The 20,665-nt window shown below is 32.3% G+C and overlaps 2 protein-coding genes across 3 annotated transcripts in view; one reads left to right on the plus strand and one right to left on the minus strand.

Annotated features, from left to right (window-relative positions):
- LOC139527486 (ARF GTPase-activating protein GIT2-like) overlaps positions 1–5,345 on the minus strand; it is a 41,012-nt gene extending 35,667 nt beyond the window's left edge. The window contains exon 1 of one of the 2 annotated variants that reach the window (XM_071322973.1): positions 5,010–5,345. In XM_071322973.1, coding sequence (XP_071179074.1) covers positions 5,010–5,067 — 58 coding nt within the window. In that variant the 5' untranslated portion in view covers positions 5,068–5,345. The remainder of the gene's footprint in view (positions 1–5,009) is intronic. The other variant, XM_071322972.1, reaches the window with a different exon arrangement.
- Positions 5,346–5,441: 96 nt separating this feature from the next.
- The window catches only part of LOC139527487 (ankyrin repeat domain-containing protein 13D-like), a 28,746-nt gene continuing 13,522 nt past the window's right edge, over positions 5,442–20,665 (plus strand). Inside the window, exons 1-10 of the mRNA XM_071322974.1 lie at positions 5,442–5,670; positions 7,469–7,604; positions 9,326–9,450; positions 11,351–11,396; positions 11,882–11,935; positions 15,322–15,411; positions 17,342–17,525; positions 18,058–18,124; positions 18,836–18,997; positions 19,586–19,865. Of these exons, the coding sequence (XP_071179075.1) occupies positions 5,575–5,670; positions 7,469–7,604; positions 9,326–9,450; positions 11,351–11,396; positions 11,882–11,935; positions 15,322–15,411; positions 17,342–17,525; positions 18,058–18,124; positions 18,836–18,997; positions 19,586–19,865 (1,240 nt within the window). The 5' untranslated portion in view covers positions 5,442–5,574. The remainder of the gene's footprint in view (positions 5,671–7,468; positions 7,605–9,325; positions 9,451–11,350; positions 11,397–11,881; positions 11,936–15,321; positions 15,412–17,341; positions 17,526–18,057; positions 18,125–18,835; positions 18,998–19,585; positions 19,866–20,665) is intronic.

Genomic DNA, 20,665 nt, shown 5'->3' on the forward strand with positions numbered 1-20,665 from the left:
AGCCCTGGACTGAAAGACTTCAAAATTAGTATTTGCTGCGGCAGAGTTTAGCACACAGCATTCAATAAAGACTTGTTTGTTTGTAGTCAGAATAATGTATCTGGAGAGGGTGACATGTCTTTCTGCTGACTGTTTCCTTGTGAACTAGCATGTTAACAAGAATGTGTCCATAGTACATGGATGCCCCACTCGCACTATCATTTTCTATGTTCAGTGGACCGTGAAATTGGGGGCAAAACTTTAATTTTGAATTAAAATTAGAAAGATCATATCATAGGAACATGTGTACTAAGTTTCAAGTTGATGTAACTTTAACTTCATCAAAAACTACCTTGACCAAAAACTTTAACCTGAACTTTGCACTATCATTTTCTATGTTCAGTGGACCATGAAATTGGGTCAAAACTATAATTTGGCATTAAAATGAGAAAGATCATATCATAAAGAACATGTGTACTGAGTTTCAAGTTGATTGAACTTCAACTTCATCAAAAACTACCTTGACCAAAAACTTTAACCTGAAGCGAACGGACCCACGGACGGACGCACAGACCAGAACACATAATGCCCCTCTCCTATCGTAGTTGGGGCATAAAAACTAGACTCATTTTGTTAGTCTAGGTAAAAAGCATGGTTAATATTCAAGTAACATTTACATGTTCTCGTCCAAAGAACATTATCAATTCATTGTACATTTTTGTGGCATTAATTATAGTCCAAAGATCATTATCAATTCATTGTACATTATTGTAACATTAATTATAGTCTTAAAAGACAATAATTTGACCTAAATTTAATCCTTATTTCAGACTTACTCTTCAATATTTCAACTTTGGAGATAATTGTTCATGTGCTCAGCATACTCAATGAGAATCTATGGTCCAATATATAGGGGAAATTAATTTAGTTTACTATTCATTTAAAAATATGTTTAGGAGTTAAAGAGTGATGTCCATTTTTGTTGAACAAGTACACATTTTTGTTTAAAACCATCTGAAACCCACTCCAGGTGCAAAATTTGTTGAGTCTCTTGTTTTTTACTCTTTAATAGGTTTGTTTTCTCTTTGACATAGATATACTGTACATGCATATTCTTGCCAGATTTTTATAAAACTTATACTATAGGTTACCGGTAATATCAAGAAATATCTTATTATTATCAAGTATTATAATGGTGGACAATCTATTTATCATGCTTATGTGGACATAATTCTGCATAAACATTTTATCTTTACTTTCTTCCTGCTCATGTGTTCCTTGTTTATTGTAATTTTATCAATACAGAGAGTGTGTCTGTGTACCCATATGTACATGTATTTACAGAATGCCACACTCCATCATACAGATCGTAATACAATGTAATAGAAGATTAGCTTCCCCCAATCCATCAATTCTCTTTATACATTTATCTCAAAGTATTAAAAGTTTATATAAAGACAAAGACATATTGCTGATGTAAACCTATGATAAAATTCTGGCAATAATTGTACACATGCGAATGCTGACAATGCAAATTTCCATACAAGCAATATTTACAAGGGACAGAACTCTTTTGAAAATAACTGATCAGTACTGATTTTGATCTTGTCAATTAAAAAGACATTGATGATATATAACCCTAAAATATAAATTTCCTAAAAATCTGGCAAGAATTGTTCACAATGTCAAATATCACATACATGTATGCATGGACCATATAAGATCTATGGTTTCTAAGCTAAAGTGCAGTACATATAGCTATAGTCGATCAAGTCAGTATAACAATAATGTATAGTAATAATTGTTTGACATATAGTAAGCTCATTATAAACAATCAGTATGTATGTTAGTTTTCACGTGTTGTTTGTGAGTTGTATCAAATAATATGCTCTATATCAAGGGCCCTTTAATAAACCTTACAACATTGTACAATGTATCACTATTTTGAAATCTGCATTGCTTCATTGTCTTACAACAATCACTTTTCCATTGTGTTGCAGACAAATAGCAATAAGCATGATCATGATGATGGTATCCGGTCGTTCCGTCCCCAAACTATTAAACTGAATCGGCCCCAAGTCAATCTGGACTTACGTCGATCCTGCCCCATAACATGCATAATAAATAAAGAATAACTATATACTGCCTTTGGAGGATTTGGTGACAAATTCAAATCAGTTACATGCATGTAGGGTTGAGATCTCACAAACATGTTTAACCCCTGCCGCATTTTTGCGCCTGTCCCAAGTCAGGAGCCTCTGGCCTTTGTTAGTCTTGTATTATTTTAATTTTAGTTTCTTGTGTACAATTTGGAAATTAGTATGGCGTTCATTATCACTGGACTAGTATATATTTGTTTAGGGGCCAGCTGAAGGACGCCTCCGGGTGCGGGAATTTCTCGCTACATTGAAGACCTGTTGGTGACCCTCTGCTGTTGTTCTTTATTTGGTCGGGTTGTTGTCTCTTTGACACCTTCCCCATTTCCATTCTCAATTTTATATGTACATTGTAAATGGAATTTGTAAAAAATTATCAGCAAAAGCATATGTTTTCTTCTCTTTTGTCATACAATGTATCTTGGTTTATCAAAATTACGTAATTAAAAAGGTCTTAATAGTTTTATCTTTTGTTTGATATTATATTAATTAATTGCGATATTAAAAGAAAACACATTCTGTCTCCTCTTTTATAGAAAGGATTCGGCAAATCAAACAACATTTCTCAATAATTGAATTTTAGAAGTTTTTAGAACTTAAACATTTTAAACAAAAATTAAGTGTGTATCAGCTTTGGGATAGGCTTGTGCAGTTCTTTATGTAACTATTCAATATTACCAGAGAGTGGACTGTGGCAGACACATACATGTATATACATTGTAGTAAGTAAGTTTAAGTAAGTAAATTATTTATTATACATGTAGTGACAATGTGCATGATGTGCATGATGTGTAAATATATACTGTTGATTGTACTAAATTATTTTATCATTGTTTATATACGTTTTTATTATAAAACATATAATGAAAACTTAATCAACATGGTTGTTTTATACTCATCCAATGAAAATTTTCGTAAAAGGCAAACTTTTTGAACGATATAACTTTTACATTCATTTGACATTAGGCCAGAATTTTTTAATTTGTTGGTTTACGGATCCGTCGACCCGATTTTGCCGATTTTCAGAATAAAAATAAAATTGATTTTTCATGCTTATTTATTCCCTCTGACCCTAACAAAAACATTATCGCAAAAAAAAAAAAAAAAAAAATCTTTTTTTTTATGAAATGAAATGCATTAACCACTAATGGAATTGACATGATTGATAATACTTTAATCTGACGTGAAAACTAAAACTTCCAATTTACGTTTCTAAAAATAGACAAATCTATCATAACTGACCTTGACATGTCGTTTGCGCAAATAATTTTATCGGAACGAAACCTGTATTTAAACCCAATACACATTAAGTTCGTTTGTCGTATTTGTCATCATTCCGTGAGATAGAAACATGGAATATAAACTTGTCCAACAGTGGAAGACGTCTGACAAGTTGAAGAAATTAATTAAAACAAATCCTTTAGAATTTTCTTCAGACTTGTGTCAATAATTTTTTTTACTCCATTTGGATACAAAGAAAAATGGGAATGCATGACAACTGATGAACCTGATTTCCTTTTTCCAGTTGACGAGTCTATTACGTTTTTGACATGTGTGTTGACTTATTTTCGTACGACGTTTTTTCTTTTTTTTTCTTTATCAGTTTTCATGTTTGAAGATCTTTAGGACAAAGTTTCCTGAAATTTATTTAGGGCTACGTATACGTTTGTGAAATGACGATTTAATTTGGTCTTTGTTGGTTGACAAAAACCACCTTTTTTCACAGAAAATTATTAGACAATGTCATGCGATGTTTATGGCAGCTATAAGCAATAATATTTCTTCGAACTTATATAATATAAGAAATGATGATCAAATAGCAAACCAAACATATTGTTAGAAAGGTGAAATATATACATTGGTTAGAGGTATAGGGGGAGGGTTGAAATCTCACAAACATGTTTAACCCCACCGCATTTTTGCGCCTGTCCCAAGTCAGGAGCCTCTGGCCTTTGTTAGTCTTGTATTATTTTAATTTTAGTTTCTCGTGTACAATTTGGAAATTAGTATGGCGTTCATTATCACTGGACTAGTATATATTTGTTTAGGGGACAGCTGAAGGACGCCTCCGGGTGCGGGAATTTCTCGCTACATTGAAGACCTGTTGGTGACCCTCTGCTGTTGTTTTTTATTTGGTCGGGTTGTTGTCTCTTTGACACATTCCCCATTTCCATTCTCAATTTTATTTTATTTGCATATTTTTTCTGTTTTGAAGGATATTTTTTTTTCTTTTTTTTTTCCAACCGACGGTCCAACCCGACTTTTTCATGGAGAAAATCCATAACCAACAAATTAAAAAACCCTGGCCTTAATCATGTTAATATAAAATTCATAAACATTTATGAATTACGACATAATCTTTCTTTTAATTCCTTATAAATATAATTTTTCATTGAGGCTGGATCGACGTTGGGTCGGATCGACTTGGGTGGATTGCCATGGGGCCTTTTCTACATGAAAGCAGCATGATAAGGTCAAAGGTGTATGACAATCATAACATACTACTATTTTTTAGGATTAAATCAAAGATATTACAAAGAAATTCAAACCTGCAACCTCAATTAAGATCTTAAGGCATTGCATCAACTGACTGAGCCAGACTCTCTAGTCACATTTGGACAGTAATTTGAGTAAAGTCTAAAGAAATTCTGACATTTTGTGAGAGAAATTATTGATCATGATGTTTGTTAACTGTAAATATTGTGGGACATGCAAATCAGTTTGAATATTTACATAAATTATAATCAAACTAACAAAAATACTTTCAATGTAACCCATCAATCAGCATCAATGTACCACATCACCTCCCTCACAAAATTCAGGAAGGAGAAAAAAGTAAATTTCAATTAAATTTCTGGACCAGGAAATTCTTACCTGGGGCGGAGCAATCCGCGCACACCTCTGTGGCGGTCCTTCCTTTCACCCTGGACATGAAAACTAATGCAAATGAGTAAGAATCTGCATAAAAACAATTAAAAAAGATGACTGTTTACTAAAGATTCATCACACAATAGTGTACTTCCATTCTGATCAACAGTTTCGTACACATGAAAGTTAATTATAATTATGCAATTATTCACACAGAGTGGTTTTATTTTCATCAGATATCGTTTTTAAAATTAATCCTTACTTAAATATATGTTTTTCTTGAAAAAAATTACAAAAAAGAAATTTGATACCAAATCGCAGTTTCGGATTGTCTTTATTAATGTCGTAAAATATATAAAAAAAAGGTGTATTGGGCTTTTTTTTTGCTGATAGTTCTTGGATCTATCATTTTTCAACTACCTTTTTCTATAGATCTAATAATTAATTTTAAAATCGATTAACGGTGTCGTAAACCACACGGAAGAAGATTTAAAACCTACCACAACAAATGAGTCATATTTTCGTCTGTCAAAATGTATTTTCAAAGTGAAGAGAATAAGTTTTAGACAGAATGTCAGCTAAGACATTAGGGGAACAGTTCCCACTTCACTGGCTTGTTTGGGATAACAATTTTGGTGAATTAGACAAAGAATTGGCAAAGGACATTGTGAGTAAAGTTATTGATTTCTGGTGATTTTAGAATTTTAATAGAAAGTGATTAATTTCTTCCTCATTACTAATGCACCAGGTCAATATTTTTTGTCAGCGCAGTAATTGGTTACATTGTTAAAAGCTTTAAATCATGTTGTTTATTAAAATGTGTGATTTTTTGGGATATTGCCATTTTATTGTATTTAAAAAAAAGAGCCCTATTACCTTTTTTTTTATACATGCTGTGTAAATTCATATTTTTTTTGCTGTTACTTTTGTTTTTGGTAATCAGATATACAAATTTGCTAGAGTTCATTGGTATTACTGGAGTTCATGGTTAGTTTGTAAATGGATAATAGGCATTTTACAGGTACTATGTAGATGGAGGATTCTATTTTCGCTTCACCAGTCAGAGCTCAGACATAAACAAGTCGATTTTTGATTTTGACTTAAAGAAGTCAAAACATGTATTTATTATAAAAATGTGTTTTCAGTTTTAGACTTATCTAAGTCATAAAATGACAGACTTGTTTATAAGTCTATTTATGTGGATGAAAAAACTTAATTTTACTTGGTGGCCAAAGTACACCACCTATGACAGCAAAAACCTGTCTGAGAGTTCACAAGGACTTGAGCTATCTATATTTAATTATTTTATTGAACATCCTTACTAAACACAGGTGTTTTACCTCATTAAGTGTGGTTCCAGGTGGTTGCATTGTAAGGTTAATTAACATTATCTCCGGTTTTTTAGGCTCTCATTCATATTTTTCTTTAGAAGATAAAACATTGTCTTTCAATGTTGTCATTATTTGATTTAGATGCGTGACCTCTTTCTAAATATGCGTGGGTCTTGAAGTTAATCAACTTTGGTAACTTATCGAATTGTAGGAGTCGATATTTGCAACTTTTTCATTCTGGTCAATTATTGTTTGCTTAACAATATTTGACTTATTAAAGTCATATTTTGTCTTGCATGAAAGGGAGACAAATCCCAAAACTTACAAATTTAGACCTCTATGAGTCAAAAGCAGATTAAGACTTATTTATGTCTGAGCTCTGACTGTTTACAGAAAGTGACACATTAACTGGTACTGTTGCTAACTGGTACCATTCGAAACCTACCTTTAATTAGCCAGATATGCAAACTATCATGTTTTTTATCTCTATTTTCTGAATTTCATATCATGCATATCTTATAATCAAGTCAACACAAAATCTATAATTTCTGGATTTTCATATTTTCAACTGGAAAATGTTTTTCATTGTTCATGTTGTTGGTTCTTTATTTTGAACTTTTCCCAAGGTACATGTACATGAAGATAATGTTTTCATCTCCTGATTAATGCAGGCATTGTGAACAAGCAAATATATGAGCTTTTCTGGAACTTTACATCTGTAGTTCTCTGTCTGTTAATCATGCTGTATTTCAGAATTGTGAAAAGACCTGATCATGCTGATCATGGTGGACAACTTATCACTTGCAAGAACAAATTTATGCTAACTGTGAACATAACAAAGAACATAAAAGAAATTGTGGTTAAATTCATAGACTGGTTGACATAATTCAAGTTTTTGCCAATAGAGAGCACAAAGGTTGCCTGAACATGCTGGATGAAGTTTCAAAGCATGCAAGATCTAGACCATCCAACATGTCCAAGTGCATTATATATAGAAGTCCTTAGTCACAGCTCAGAACACTCCCAAGTTTGTCAGTAACTTCCAGATGACGGTCAACTGTAGACGGTCAAGCAAGCATGTTCTATACATAAACTGTAAGGCAGTCGTAATTTTAACTACTTTATTGTTTTCAGCATAACAAAGAATTGAAAGATCCTAGAGGTAGGACACCTCTTCATTTGTCTGTATGTCTGGGTCATGTGGAGAGTACAAAGACACTGCTTAGATATGGAGCCAATGCAAATGCTGAAAATAAAGGCTATTGGTCAGGTAAGCTTTTAGCTAATTGTAATCATGATTGATGTACAAAATGTATGGTCAACTTTGATGTTCAAAGTACATTTAGCAGCAAAATAACGATACATGTAACATGTGTAAGGTAATGTAGTATTATAATCATTTATAATTGTCGATCTATAACACTCACAGGCATATCATGCATATATATATACAAAACAGCTATTGGTCATGCCACAATTAAAAATATTTTGGTTTGCCCAAACCCTACTCAAGGTTGAGACAGTGGGTAGGTAGGTAGGCATTTTCTTCTTCTTTTTTTTTTTTAAAGAAATTGAAGTATCGGATGTTTATTAGTCTTCATGCCTATCTCATTAAAAAAAACTTTTTCAAATCAGGACAATAAAAGAATTTGGGTAGGTAGGGTTTGGGCAAACAAACCTATTATTTTTTATGGCCTCACTGATGGTCTTCAACATTCCCATTGTACAATGTTGTACGTATGACTTCTTACTAAGGTGAAAGTATACAGATAGTTAAAATAAAAAAAGATAGTTACATGTATTCACAAGGCGAGTTCAATGTTTGGCATGTATAGCATGTATAGAAAATTTATGTTAATGATTAATGCTAATGTTAAAAAGTCACAGATATTGGTCAGGGTTTTAAGACAAATAGCTAAGACTCATCTGATTAACCATGCTTGAAATCAATTTATGGTGAAAATTGAAATGTCATTGGCTATATAGGACATAAATTAAAGGTGATTAAAAATTCTTAATAAAATGGCCAGATGAAAGCGCTTTGATGGTCTCTGTTAAATTTATTCACACCTTTTGTTAGACTTTGGGCAATTTAGATCTTATTGAATATATACACTCCTGAATTTGTTGAAATCCTTTTGCTGACTTCTAGATCAGTCAGGGGCACTACTTGTACAAAGTAAGTTTTATATAACATGTATAAGTAAATTTTAATGTTTGAATAATCTCCCCTTGTATAATTAATTTTTTTTTTACAATCCCACCAGAATTCTAAAGAGATGTAAAATCATGCCTGTATTGAATTTTCCCAGGTTAGCTTTAATTTTTGATTAGAGTTCAATGTTTCATCTCATTAATTCGACAAAGAAACTGATTGCGCAAAGATCTTCGGTATTTACGGAAAGCCTTCAAAAATTGCGCCTTTTGTACTTGTAAATGACCAGTGTTCTGAAGATAACAGACAAAAGGGATTTTCATTATCCATTAAATTATGCTTAAATGATAAGTAAAGACATTTGGGCAGACAAATTAAAATTATATTAGAGCAAAGAAATCCTAAGAATTTACAAAATGAAGATAAGATGACTTTTTCACATACATAAGAAAAAAAAATGTTAATGTCTAAGAAACTAAGTCATTTTTTTTTACCTCTACAAGTAAATATGATTCTCTTGTAAAAGTATCCTACAAATTTACTTCTAATATAACAGAATATTTTTTTTTTAACTTCTTCAACATGTTTAAGTAAATAAAAATTACTTGTACAAGTAGTACCCCTGACTGTAGATGTCTTTTGATTGTTTTTGTGTTGTTGGGTTGCTTTCTTGTTGATATATAACCAACTCATCATATTATTCATAATAGTCATGAAGTCTGGAATTTTACATAAATATATCATGTATATCATGTTTATTGTGTTAAAACCTATATGAATATAAATTAGTTTACATTTTTTAATCTGATTTTTTTTTAAATATTATCTTTTTATAGTATTGCATGAGGCAGTCAGTACTGGTGACCCTGAACTAGTACAGATAGTACTAAAGCATAGGGACTATCAGAGATATAGTAAGCGAACTGTTGGTGTTCCTGAACTTCTTCAGAAATTAAAAGAGGTATGTATAGAAGGACAGGGGAGCAGAACTTCTACAGAAACTAAAAGAGGTATGTACAGAAGGACAGGGGACCAGAACTTTTACAGAAACTAAAAAGGGTATGTATAGAAGGACAGGGGGCCAGAACTTCTACAGAAACTAAAAGAGGTGTGTATAGAAGTACAGGGGACCAGAACTTCTACAGAAACTAAAAGAGGTAAGTATTGAAGGACAGGGGACCAGAACTTCTACTAAAAGAAACTAAAAGAGGTATGTATAGAATGACCATATATCGATATATAGAATGATAGCATACAGATGGTATATATATATGGAAGAAGTTTATTGATGTACCTATGTGGAAGCAATATATATATATATATATATCATGTACATATATTAGTCATTGTGACAGGAAGTAATTATTAATAAAATATAAAACATTTCCTGTGTGGAATAAAGCACATTGTCATTTAAACAGGAAATAAGTGCTCCATTGAATGTAGGTAAACTGCTCTATTGATTGAAGGTGAAGGTCACTTGTTTATACTATTGTCATATGGGGCAATATATGCACAATTGTTTCTCCATAGGCGGTAATGGAAACGTTTTCCTCTGTAGCTGATCAGTCCATATCGTAAACTTGGATATGTAGGCTTGTTTCAAAGCTGAGACATTTTCACATATATGTGATTAAATTTTCGGGGTACCTCGTGAGATTCATTTTCCTATAAATTAGCATACCCTAAAAATCCTTTCATGATGTGGCTCTTCATGGTTCGTGGTTAAATATCCCTTTTTTCACACAATAAGTTCTTTAAAAATTAAATACTTTGAATACTAAAAGTCTTTTAAAAACTCCATAGGTATTACTCATTTATTGTATGATCCTCTACTTTCCAAATCAACACAAATGGTTAAGCTCAGTCACTTGTAAAAAATAGAAACATGTCCAATATCACTACACAGATATTTTTTGTTAACACACAACTTTTGTGTTCCTCAATTGGAGGCGCATTAGGAATATCGACCCATATATAACTCCTTTCAATGGTGTACACAATATTATACACTTTTTGACTGGTTAGAAGGGTTGTAGCAACTAGCAAATTGTTGTCCATGAAAAACTATTACCCAAATCAAATTAAGGGAAACAAAATCTTACAATATTCCTCATACGTGTCATAAGCAGTCATTCTGTTTGAAAAGGGTATTCATTCATATACATGATGCATGAGAAGAACTTTGTTTGATCATATTGATCTCTCTGTGTTATATGTTAATATTTTGTCGTAAATGGAGATCATCAAAATCTTGGATCCATGACCATGCAAATGACTGCTGGTAACTACTGATCGACAGGTCTAATGGTCCTGATGGTAAGGGACGACATCAAAAGTTCAATGTAGGATAAAAAACTTAATTCACATAGTTTTTTTCACTGACCAACCCCACCACCCCTCTTAACTTAATTTAGGAAAAATTGATTTACCAATGGGGATATATGTAAAAATCGATTTTAGATATACAAAACTTGCAGAATTTAACCCCCCCACCCCCACCCCCAAACTATTTGATTTAAGTTTTTTATCCAACATCGATCTTTTGATGTCGTCCCTAACCTGTAACGACTGTGTGCTAGCAAATATAAATAACATGTTATATAGATTCTGTGCATCACTCATCAAGGAGACTCAAACCAAAAAATTTATATGTCAAGGTGGTATTATCATGATTATAATGATTATCATGATTATCATGATTATCATGATTATCATGATTATCATGATTATCATGATTATAAATGTGCATACAATTTTTGTGTTTAAGATGAACTGACTGTTTGTTCAAATATGTAGTATAGATTCCTTTAAACTATTTGCTTGGGATGATTTTAACATATTTCAATCAACTCTTTCAGTCTCCAGATTTTTACGTAGAGATGAAATGGGAGTTTACAAGCTGGGGTAAGTCTAAGAATTTTATAATTATATACCATGTACATGTAAACTGAGGATTTACTTTAATTTGGGGAATACCATTTTCTTTGATTTTGTGGGTGCAGTAACGAACCAAGAATTTAAATGCAACATAATACAAATTTCTTTAGGCTTATTTGCAGACTTTTGTGAAACCACAAAATCATATATATATCAACTTAAATACAATGTTTTTTTGATCTTCAAACATTGGAACAAACAAAATTAAATCATTTCACTGTATACAGAATGCAAATTTAACCCTGGGAAATTCTTAAAATTTACATTCCTAAGTTTGGATAAGTCTGAGAAATATAATAACTTAGTTAAAAATTAGTCTGAATCCGTTGTCTATGTTGTCAGAATAATTGATGTTCAGTTGTTGTTATAAATGACAGGATGTACATGTATTTATTTGTATTTTAAACATTAACCAGAAAACAATGATTAAAGATAATTTTATTTTCTTTCAGTGCCTCTTGTGTCTAGAATGTGTCCCAGTGATACATACAGAGTTTATAAAAGTGGTAGGTTTAATGGTCCTAAGAAAGGTTAAAGAATCTCTTTTCCATTTTCATCGAAATAGCCAGATAATTCTGTTTCTTTATTGATTTTTAGATCAAATGTTGGCAAGCTTTATCTTCCTTTTTCTAATGTTATACATGGTATACAGCATGTACAGACAGATGCTTTTTTCTTGTTCTATGTATGTATTGTCATCAGAACGGGTTATTATCGTGAATAGCAAATTTTGAGAAAAGCAAGAAAAAGGGACGTAATAATAGAATTTTGGCCTAAAGAACTGAAATCAAATGAACCACTCACTGATTATGAGATTTCTATCAACCGTTCAGGGCAAATTTAAATCAGCTAAGAATTAGAAGAAAATGCAAAAAATTAATATAATGGATGCAAATTTGCAAGTATGACCAAAACATCAGACTATTCTATTAGTAACATTATTGTCATTTAACATAAAATTTTATTTATTAGCCTATTACTAGTAGTTAGTGACTTGGTAATAGCACTGACTTTTCGCAGGGCTACTTGGCATTAAACAAACAACAACCAATAAGGGTTCTAACAAAGGCAAGTCCACAAGTCCTGAACTCTTTCAAAACTAGTGAGTCCATAGATGCATTAAGATAATAAAATATTCCACATTGTATCAACTGAGCACAAATATCAGCATTTTATGACTATAAATGATTTATTAAACTAGATGACATTTCCTTGCTCTATTTTGTCATGAAATAAGTAATGAAATAGCAGTGAAATTTCATCTTCTCACTGTTGGACTCGCCATAGTAAAATATGACGAGTTTTTATACGACCGCAAAATTTGAAAAATTTTTCGTCGTATATTGCTATCACGTTGGCGTCGGCGTCGTCGTCGTCGTCGTCGTCGTCGTCGTCGTCGTCGTCCGGCGTCCGAATACTTTTAGTTTTCGCACTCTAACTTTAGTAAAAGTGAATGGAAATCTATGAAATTTTAACACAAGGTTTATGACCACAAAAGGAAGGTTGGTATTGATTTTGGGAGTTTTGGTCCCAACATTTTAGGAATTAGGGGCCAAAAAGGGCCCAAATAAGCATTTTCTTGGTTTTCGCACTATAACTTTAGTTTAAGTGAATAGAAATCTATGAAATTTTGACACAAGGTTTATGACCACAAAAGGAAGGTTGGGATTGATTTTGGGGGTTTTGGTTCCAACAGTTTAGGAATTAAGGGCCAAAAAAGGGCCCAAATAAGCATTATTCTTGGTTTTCGCACAATAACTTTAGTATAAGTAAATAGAAATCAATGAAATTTTAGCACAAGGTTTATGACCACAAAAGGAAGGTTGGGATTGATTTTTGGAGTTGAGGTCACAACAGTTTATGAATTAGGGGCCAAAAAGGGGCCCTATTAAGCATTATTTTTGGTTTTTGCACCATAACTTTAGTATAAGTAAATAGAAATCTATGAAATTTAAACACAAGGTTTATGACCATAAAAGGAAGGTTGGGTTTGATTTTGGGAGTTTTGGTCCTAACAGTTTAGGAATAAGGGGCCCAAAGGGTCCAAAATTGAACTTTGTGTGATTTCATCAAAAATTGAATAATTGGGGTTCTTTGATATGCCGAATCTAACTATGTATGTAGATTCTTAATTTTTGGTCCCGTTTTCAAATTGGTCTACATTAAGGTCCAAAGGGTCCAAAATTAAACTTAGTTTGATTTTAACAAAAATTGAATCCTTGGGGTTCTTTGATATGCTGAATTTAAAAATGTACTTAGATTTTTAATTATTGGCCTAGTTTTCAAGTTGGTCCAAATGGGGGTCCAAAATTAAACTTTGTTTGATTTCTTCAAAAATTGAATAAATGGGTTCTTTGATATGCCAAATCTAACTGTGTATGTAGATTCTTAATTTTTGGTCCAGTTTTCAAATTGGTCTACATTAAGGTCCAAAGGGTCCAAATTAAACTAAGTTTGATTTTAACAAAAATTAAATTCTTGGGCTTATTTGATATGCTTTATCTAAATATGTACTTTGATTTTTGATTATGGGCCCAGTTTTCAAGTTGGTCCAAATCAGGATTCCATATCAAGTATTGTGCAATAGCAAGAAATTTTCAATTGCACAGTATTGCACAATAGCAAGAAATATCTAATTGCACAATATTGTGCAATAGCAATTAATTTTCAATTGGAGTTATCTTTCTTTGTATAGAATAGTAGTTGATAATATATGTTGGAAATTTGCCAGACATGACTATGATGTCATTTTCTATTTTTATTTGCCAATAACTTTATGTAAATAACTTCATTGGAAATTTGCCAATATAAAATGTTGCTGATGAAGCTTTTTTTCCTTATCTTATCTAAAATGTTTTAGATAATGTATGTTGGAAATTTGCCAGACATGACTATGATGTCATTTTCTATTTTTATTTGCCAATAACTTTATGTAAATAACTTCATTGGAAATTTGCCAATATAAAATGTTGCTGATGAAGTTTTTTTTATTCTTTTATACAATAAACAATGTATATTCACTTTTACTACCAACCAATCTTTACCATTCAGTGATAACAAGCACTTTATTTTACATTTTAATATTTTATGATGTATTTAAAAGAGTAGTTATTGTTGCAAACTCCATTAGGAATTTGAATTGATATCAGTTTTGGAAAAAGGGAAACGGGGATGTGAAAAAAAAGGGGGGGGGTTAAATTTTTCTCATTTCAGATTTCATAAATAAAAAGAAAATTTCTTCAAACATTTTTTTGAGAGGATTAATATTCAACAGCATAGTGAATTGCTCAAAGGCAAAAAAAAACTTTTAAGTTCATTAGACCACATTCATTCTGTGTCAGAAACCTATGCTGTGTCAACTATTTAATTTTAGATTTAAATAAGAAGAAATCTTTAATTGATTTGTAAAATCTTGACATTTGTTTTGTGTAAAAAAAACCATGTAATGTCAAAAATTTGATCACAATCCAAATTCAGAGCTGTATCAAGCTTGAATGTTTTGTCCATACTTGCCCCAACTGTTCAGGGTTCGACCTCTGCGGTCGTATAAAGCTGCGCCCTGCGGAGCACCTGGTTGGACTTGCCTTAAAAAATCCTTATTGAGAACCCTACACCAATCAATCTTTTCCAAGGCAGGAAATCACAACTTTAGCACTATAAAACCAGGGTCAATTCACGATTGCATACATTTGAAAATGCCTGTACCAAGTCAGGAATATGACAGTTGTTGTCCACTCGTTTGATGTGTTTTATCCTTTGATTTTACCATTTGATAAGGGACTTTCGGTTTTGAATTTTCCTCAGAGTTCAGTATTTTTGTGATTTTACTTTTTATAGGAGAAAAAGATTCAAGTAGTAAAAGTAGATATTATTGAATAATTCTTTCTTTTAGGATCTAATGTTCGAATAGATACAACATTGCTTGGATTTGATAACACGAACTGGGAGCGGGGCAATAGAAGTTATGTATTCAAAGGAACAGGTGAGTCAATAGCCCTACTACCTCTGACAATACAAACTTGGATTTGGAATATTTGGACAGATGTTCCATTATGATATAGTTTTTGTCTCACTTTGACGGAGTCAAAAAGCGAGACATAGGTATGCTGTTTCCTGTGGCGGCGACCAGTGGCGGATCCAGAGGGGGGCGAAGAGGGCGTAAGCCTGCCCCCCCTTTGCTCGGATTTTTTTTTTTTTTTTGTAAAATGATTTATCTGACTAGACTTCGTGAATTTTGCCATTTCCTGTGTCTTTAATTCTCATGCGACAATTCTTTACTTATTAAGATATTTTTCGCTGGTATTTACTTATCATGTCAAAGTCATGTGATTCGCTATGGTGGAGTTGACGAGTGGGTCGAAAAAACGTCACTCAGTCATTTTGGAATTCAAATTACAGTAACACATTGCTTAAGCTGAGAATGACAATCATGACACCTTCAAAGCGACACAGGATTAAGCATGTTTAACCCCAAACACCCCAGCCTATTCTAAAATAACATACAGTTAACTCTCGGAGTATCGAAATTGGTTGACTCGAAATTTCGGATGAGTCGAAGTTTTCACGTGGTCTAAAATAACATACATGTAGCTCGTGTTGGTCGTATTGTATTCCATCGAATAGCCCAGCGTATATCTTGTTTACAACAAGAAATCTAAAGAGGTCATACAACAAACGAGAATTGTCCAGGTCTATTTATTACTGACAAGTCTCACATCAAATATATCAGTACATAGCTTTGAATCCATTCTATCATTTTATGATAGACAGTTAATAGGGAGAATCTGAGACTACTATAGTCTCGGGGAGAATAAAGCATAAAAAATGTCCTGTCCTTACACTTTACAGCAACTATAAATATACATGCCCCACGTCAGAAACCGTTTAAAAAGTGTATTTTACACTTATTTTATGTTTTTTTTAGGCTAAAAACAGGTCCCAATAATTTTTAAAACTTGGCCCCCCCCCCCCTTTCCAAAATTCTGGATTCGCCCCTGGCGACAGTGTCAACAATGTATTAGTTTGTGATTAGGTCTAGTTAATGATGAACCACAAGTGGTAGGCCAATCGTATTTGGTATGCAGTTGTATAAGCATTTGCACACCTCATTTCCATGGAGATTATTTGGCCCTGCCCCCACAGTCATGGTCTATTGACTTGAAATGTTTGCTTAGTTTACATGTATCAGTTTGTGATTAGATCAGTTTAAGATGAACTGCTAATGTTAAATCAATGATATTTGGTATGCAAATTTGCAAGTATTGTTTCCATGGAGATTATATAGCCCCACCCTCTCTTCATACTTCATTGACTTTGAAACTTTTACATAGTTAATTTTTGTATTTAGATTTGGGAACGACTTATAATAAGTCAATGGCATTTGGTATGCAGTTGTATTAGCATTGGCACATCTCATTTACATTAAGATTGTTTAGCCATGTAACTCAGTCATGGTTCATTGACTTTGAATATGTGCATAACTTGTGTAAGATGTTAAGGTATTGCTATTTTGATTCCAACATTTGCATAATCAAAATTACAAAAAGGAGAGACATATCTCTGTGATAACAGTTTATTTTAAGCTTGATCCTGACAGTATAAACTAGAGCTGGGATGAAATATATCTCACACCAAATCTACCACTGATTATGACTGTATGAGCCTACTAGATCATTTACCCATCTGTCTTTTCTCTCTTCTGTACAACTATAATGCATTAACTATATCCATGTCTAGATTTATATCTCTTCTACTCGTTTTAAGTGAACCAGTAGCTATCATCAAAATGAACAGTATGATACTACTTATCTGTATAATTTCAAAACTATAAATGGAATTAAAATTGATAACAATTATCCCTTAAGAAAACTGGCATTGGAAAAGTATTAACATTCTCTTCCTTTTTTTTCTAGAAAGAAGCGCAACTGTGATGGAAATTGACCATGATAAAAAAGAGGTGTTTTCTGAAACGATGGCCATCTTACCGGAGAACTTTGACACGTCTGTGATGGACCCCTCTTCAAACTCTATATGTGCCAGACTTACTAATCCTATAGTTACTACATACGTAGACACAGAAAAAATATCATTTGAAAGGTAGATAACTCTATATATGGTAGACTCAAGGTAGATAACTCTATATGTGCCAGACTAAAGATAGATAATCTATATGTGCCAGATTTACTAATCCTATCGTTACTACATATGTAGACACAGAAAAAATATTTGAAAGGTAGATAATTCTATATATGCAGACACAGAAAATGTACACAACTTTCCTCAACTCTTTGAAAAGGATGGATTAAAATCATAAGAGAAACAGATTCCACCACTGTAACTCTTTGAAACTTTTTACTATGTGGCTTGGCAAGATAGTCATTTTGTAGCTCATTTCTAAAGAACACAATGCAAATATCTACGTTTTCTCAATGAGTGTCCCTCATGGACATGTTTTAAAAAAATTAAGAATTCTCCCAAACCAACTGATAAAACCTCCAAAAATTTAAGGTAGATAACTGTGATTGAAATACTTTTATAAGTTTGATATACATTACTGACTGTTAATTATTTATGATGCAGTCCATATACAATGTATAGTATTGAGTATAACTTTTTTTTTGTTATATAGAAACAAGTCTGGTATATGGGGATGGAGAAGTGATAGAACAGAGAATGTAAATACGCATGAAGCTAAAGTATGTTATTTAGGAATTTTTGTTTGTTTGAAAAACAAGATAAAAAAATTAATACAAGTTTAGAAAAACATCACATGAAAAAATTGAGATGTGGTATAGTTGCAAATCCATTCTCAATTTTATGCGCATTCTCAATTTTATAGTTGCAAATGAGATATCTATCCACCAGAGACCTAAGGACAAGAAAAACAGGTCGTCCTATAGAAAACCCATTTGTTAAAATACACTTTAATTGTCCATGATCACAAAATGTGAAACAACACAACAGCTTGATTTAAGCTTTCATAAAAACAGGTATCATTTATGACAGTTGACAACCACTGTGTTACAGACTCCTGGCTTGGGACAGGAACATAGAGAGGTTGTTTATCTTCAATTCATGCAATTATATCATGAACATCTACACCTATGTCTATGACTCTTTGTACATGTCCACTGTTTAATATGATATGTTTATAATTTTAAATTCAATTTAGATTTTGACAGATTTATCTTGGAAGGACACATAAAATTATTTTACTGGTTAACTCTTTTTTATCTTTGAAATTCAAAAGAAAAAGGCTACAAGAATAAAGAATTTTGTTTTTTGTTTTTAGGTTTTTATTGCCTCTAACGTTGAGTTAGTCAACATATTTTGTTTTTTTGTGTTTGTAGGTTTTTAGTGCCTTTAACGTTGAGTTAGTCACCATAATTTGTTTTTTGTGTTTTTAGGTTTTTAGTGCCTCTAACGTTGAGTTAGTCACCAAAACTAGAACAGAGCACTTGTCACAGGAAGATAAACTCAAATGTAGAAAGAACTCATCAAAATCTCCACTGGAATCATTTCTGGGGGTAGCTGAGGAGCATAATAAAAAACAAGGGGCCTCAAATGGGGTAAGTGTCTAGATCTCCCCTGGAATATTTTCTGGGGCTATCAGAGGAGCATAATAAAAACAAGGGGCCTCAAATGGGATAAGTGTTTTAGGATAGAATTATTGATTAACAAGGGTTTTCTCTTGTTAAATAAAAGTTCATGTAGAATGCTTGTAAAATGTTTTTTAACAGAAACACATTGCCATCTCACTGTAAATGTAATAAGGCCTTTAAAAAATGCCAATGAAATATTCATTATGTGCATATCAACACTTGGTTTACAGTACTCTGCAATTAAAGCATTAATAGTTTAAATGATTAATACTTTATTGTTAATTACAAATATTTTATTAAAGAGGTAGACCTAGGTTAAGGGAAATAACTCTTAAAAAATCATCAGTACGTTTGTGTCAACCATTTTCAAAAATATATTCTAAGCTTCTAGGTTACATAGATTAATTTCAATATGTTTCAGGTAAATGCTTAAAATACATTGATGAACTTGACTTTTACAAACGCTTAACTGATTTAAAGAGTTATCTACCTGAACCAAGGTCTACCCCCTTAAACCAGTTGATTAAAATGATCGTTTGTATAAATCTATTTTAGGATTTAACGTCCCTGTCATACAACCCAACGTCTATAACAAAGGAGGAATATTTCAGTCAAGTCATTGATTTAGGTGATCGAGATGTAGGACGACCACTCGACCAAACCACCAAAACTCAGAAGTTCAAGGCCACCCTCTGGCTGTGTGAGAATTATCCGCTCTCATTACAACAACAGGTTGTGCCAATTATAGATCTTATGTCAGCAAGCAATGCACATTTTAAAAAACTACGGGACTTTATAACTTTACAGTTACCAGCTGGATTCCCTGTCAAAATAGGTTAGTATAGGGTACCAGTAGTATTTATTATTTAATGTTACTGTTACTAATATATCAGAGATACTTTGAATCTAAATCAGTGTCAGATTCATTTCACACCTTAGTGGTGAATTGTTAAGAAAAAGACAGAATCATTCACTTTCAATATCTTTAAAATAAGCAGCGCATTCTTAACTTCAAGTATGTGAAATATAACTGGTATGTGTCAATGAGACGGAACCCAACAACTGAAATAACCATCTGGAGGGCACCATTTCCCATTTTCGTTTTCACACTTTAACGTAAGTTTGCCTTGTGCAAATTTTATGAAACACAATGCAAAGAATCATAACTCCCAGACAGTATTCAGAGTCACTTACTGTTTAAGAGTCATGTCCCTTTATAAATTTGAAAAATGGCTGATGCAACTTTAATGAAACGGATACACTATGCTAACAACCACAATACACAGACAGTATAATTTTTTGTAATTATACCAATATGTCGTTAATTGTTCTAAGAGTTATATCCCTATAATTCTTATATCATTTGCATATCTATAAATACTTGAATTGGATTGGTCAATTAGAATTTTTCTCTAGGTTTACACTTCGATAAACCATGTTTCCGAAACTACTTTCGTAATCTTTTCATGCGCGATACACATTCTTGCAGGGATTCTTGGATTTTCAGCAAATTGAGATTATAAAACAATTGCGTAACAGTTGTTTCTATTCCAATGCATATATAACAAACAAAAAAGAATTAAAATAAATGCACTAAAGCTTCGAAAATGTATAAAAATAAAATTTAAATAAAAT

This window comes from Mytilus edulis, chromosome 6, assembly GCF_963676685.1.
Source record: "Mytilus edulis chromosome 6, xbMytEdul2.2, whole genome shotgun sequence".
Lineage (NCBI taxonomy): Eukaryota > Metazoa > Mollusca > Bivalvia > Mytilida > Mytilidae > Mytilus > Mytilus edulis.